The 2,066-nt window shown below is 44.4% G+C and overlaps 1 protein-coding gene across 1 annotated transcript; it reads right to left on the minus strand.

Moving 5' to 3' along the window:
• Positions 1–843: 843 nt before the first annotated feature.
• On the minus strand, positions 844–2,062 carry MCAT (malonyl CoA:ACP acyltransferase (mitochondrial); the record flags this gene model as incomplete). The annotated part of the gene is given in 4 exon segments (XM_010143744.1): positions 844–1,266; positions 1,520–1,737; positions 2,018–2,041; positions 2,044–2,062. Coding segments are annotated over 4 exon segments (684 nt in total), but the record flags the coding sequence as incomplete, so codon positions are not given.
• Positions 2,063–2,066: the final 4 nt, after the last annotated feature.

The raw sequence follows: 2,066 nt of genomic DNA on the forward strand, positions 1-2,066 counted from the left end.
AGCCTCACAGGCTCGGGCAGGGATGACAACAGCCCTGTTCCTCTGGAGAGGTCAGGAATTTTGGAAAGCCTCTTCATTCAGTGAAACATTTATTCTCCCTCGTGTAACTCAGCACAACCAATGTGGCACGGGACAAACAGAGGGAATATTAATTCTATCTACATGTGGTTTACAGGCCAGTAATCATGCACTCCACAAAATACCAAGAAAAGGTTTATGGTTTATTTATAGTTTAAGAAAATCATATTCCTAATAACATCTTCTGCCTTGCCCACCTGCTACCTGGCAATACGGACACAAAATAAAAGACTTTTACACAGATGAAAGTTCCACAAGTCAGCCGAGTTAGAAAAGAGGATCACCAACCTACCAAAGACCGCACCAGCTGGATGGCTTCTCTAAACAACGCCCCTAAGCCCAGTGCAGAGCCCTCCACAACCCGGGGCCAACAGCCTGGTTCTATCTCTGTATCCACACAGAAGACCTTTGGACCGGACAGACAAAGCTACTGACTTTAACTTGAATCCACAGTCCAAAAAATTTTTTTTAAAAAGGGGAAAAAAAGAGAGGGGAAGTCACTTGCAGGATTGAGGCCAAACAGGCAGATATTTGGCACATTTATTGGCAGTTCTGCAGTCCCAACAGACGGAAAAGCCGAACTTTGCTCTCCCCTTCTACACCTGAGGCACATGGAGAAGAAAAACGTTCATTACAGTTACATGCACAGTGCTTTTTCCATCATGAGAAGTCATGAATGTTTGAGACTTCCTCTTCTGGAAGCAAAAAGTTCTTTTTAAATTAGGCACAAAACCCAAGTTGCATAGATTCTTCTCCAAAGGCTAATTAGGTGTCCACTGCTTCCTCATCTTCCAGGGCATCTACATGGTTATACTGCTTCCAGGCCTTTAAATTACATTTTCTGAGAACAGCTCCTAGTTGCTTCCCAGGCCCCACTTCGTATGTGTAAGGAAATTCTACCCCTTGCTTTCTTTCGTATACAGAATGCATGGTCTGTTCCCACATAACAGGTGAAACCACCTGCTTCACTAACAGCTTCTGGATGTGCTTTGAGTGCATGTACTTCTTGCCATCAACGTTGGAATAGACACAGAGCAGTGGTTTCTGAATCTCAATCGATTTTAGGACTTCAGTCAGTGGCTCTACTGCTGGTTCCATAAGTCTGGTATGAAAAGCCCCACTGACTGGAAGCATTTTTGTACGTGTAAAATAATATTTTCGGGCATTCTCCTGCAAAAACTCCAAAGCCTATAAAAGAGAGAGAGAAGTGAGAGTTTTGCACAACAAAGGTTCACTCAGTCACACTTCATCAGACTTACCACGATAAAGGGATTCCTCTCCCTACCCAGCAACTGAGCATACAGTAGAAAAAAACCCCACAGATAAAATATTTTTGTTTGGCCGAACTAAGTCCGTAGGTAACTTCTGTGAGTCAAAAGTACAAGTTTTAAAACATGAAATGTGAAATTCAACTAAAAGGATAGTTACTCTGAAGCAATACCTGTAAGTGTCCTGCAATGACTCTGCTGTCTGGAAACAAATAGTTTGAAACTGCACACACAGGGTTTTCTATACCCAGCGATTCACAGTGTTTACGGGCTTCCAAGCAGGCAAATTTGTAATTTGCCTCTGGTCGACCAATAACCGATAGCATTCCACTGGGGACAGCTTCTGACGCTTTTTGCATGGCTTCGGCGCGCACTTTGACGGCGTACAGCGCTGTGGAGAAAAACAGAGACGCTTGGTAAATAAAAGCCCTGAGAAAACACTACTAGAGGTGCCTTGCACCTGCGCGCAAGAAAGGGTGGCTGTTCACTCTCATGAAACGTCAATGCTTTAATGCTGGATTACGTATCTTAAAGCGAACAGTTGAAGTAGAAAGTAAAATTTATTCTCTAATAAAAAAAAAGCGAGGGGGACGCAGTAGTAACAGGCGATGCTTTGGAAAAAGCATGGCGCAGGAGATCCTGCCGGGGGGTTCAGCGCATTTCCCGGGCACCTTCAGCAAAACCCAGGGCTCCAGGAAGACCAGCGCCGCGAACTCCCCC

Source organism: Buceros rhinoceros, unplaced genomic scaffold, assembly GCF_000710305.1.
Source record: "Buceros rhinoceros silvestris isolate BGI_N320 unplaced genomic scaffold, ASM71030v1 scaffold19759, whole genome shotgun sequence".
Taxonomy (NCBI): Eukaryota; Metazoa; Chordata; class Aves; order Bucerotiformes; family Bucerotidae; genus Buceros; species Buceros rhinoceros.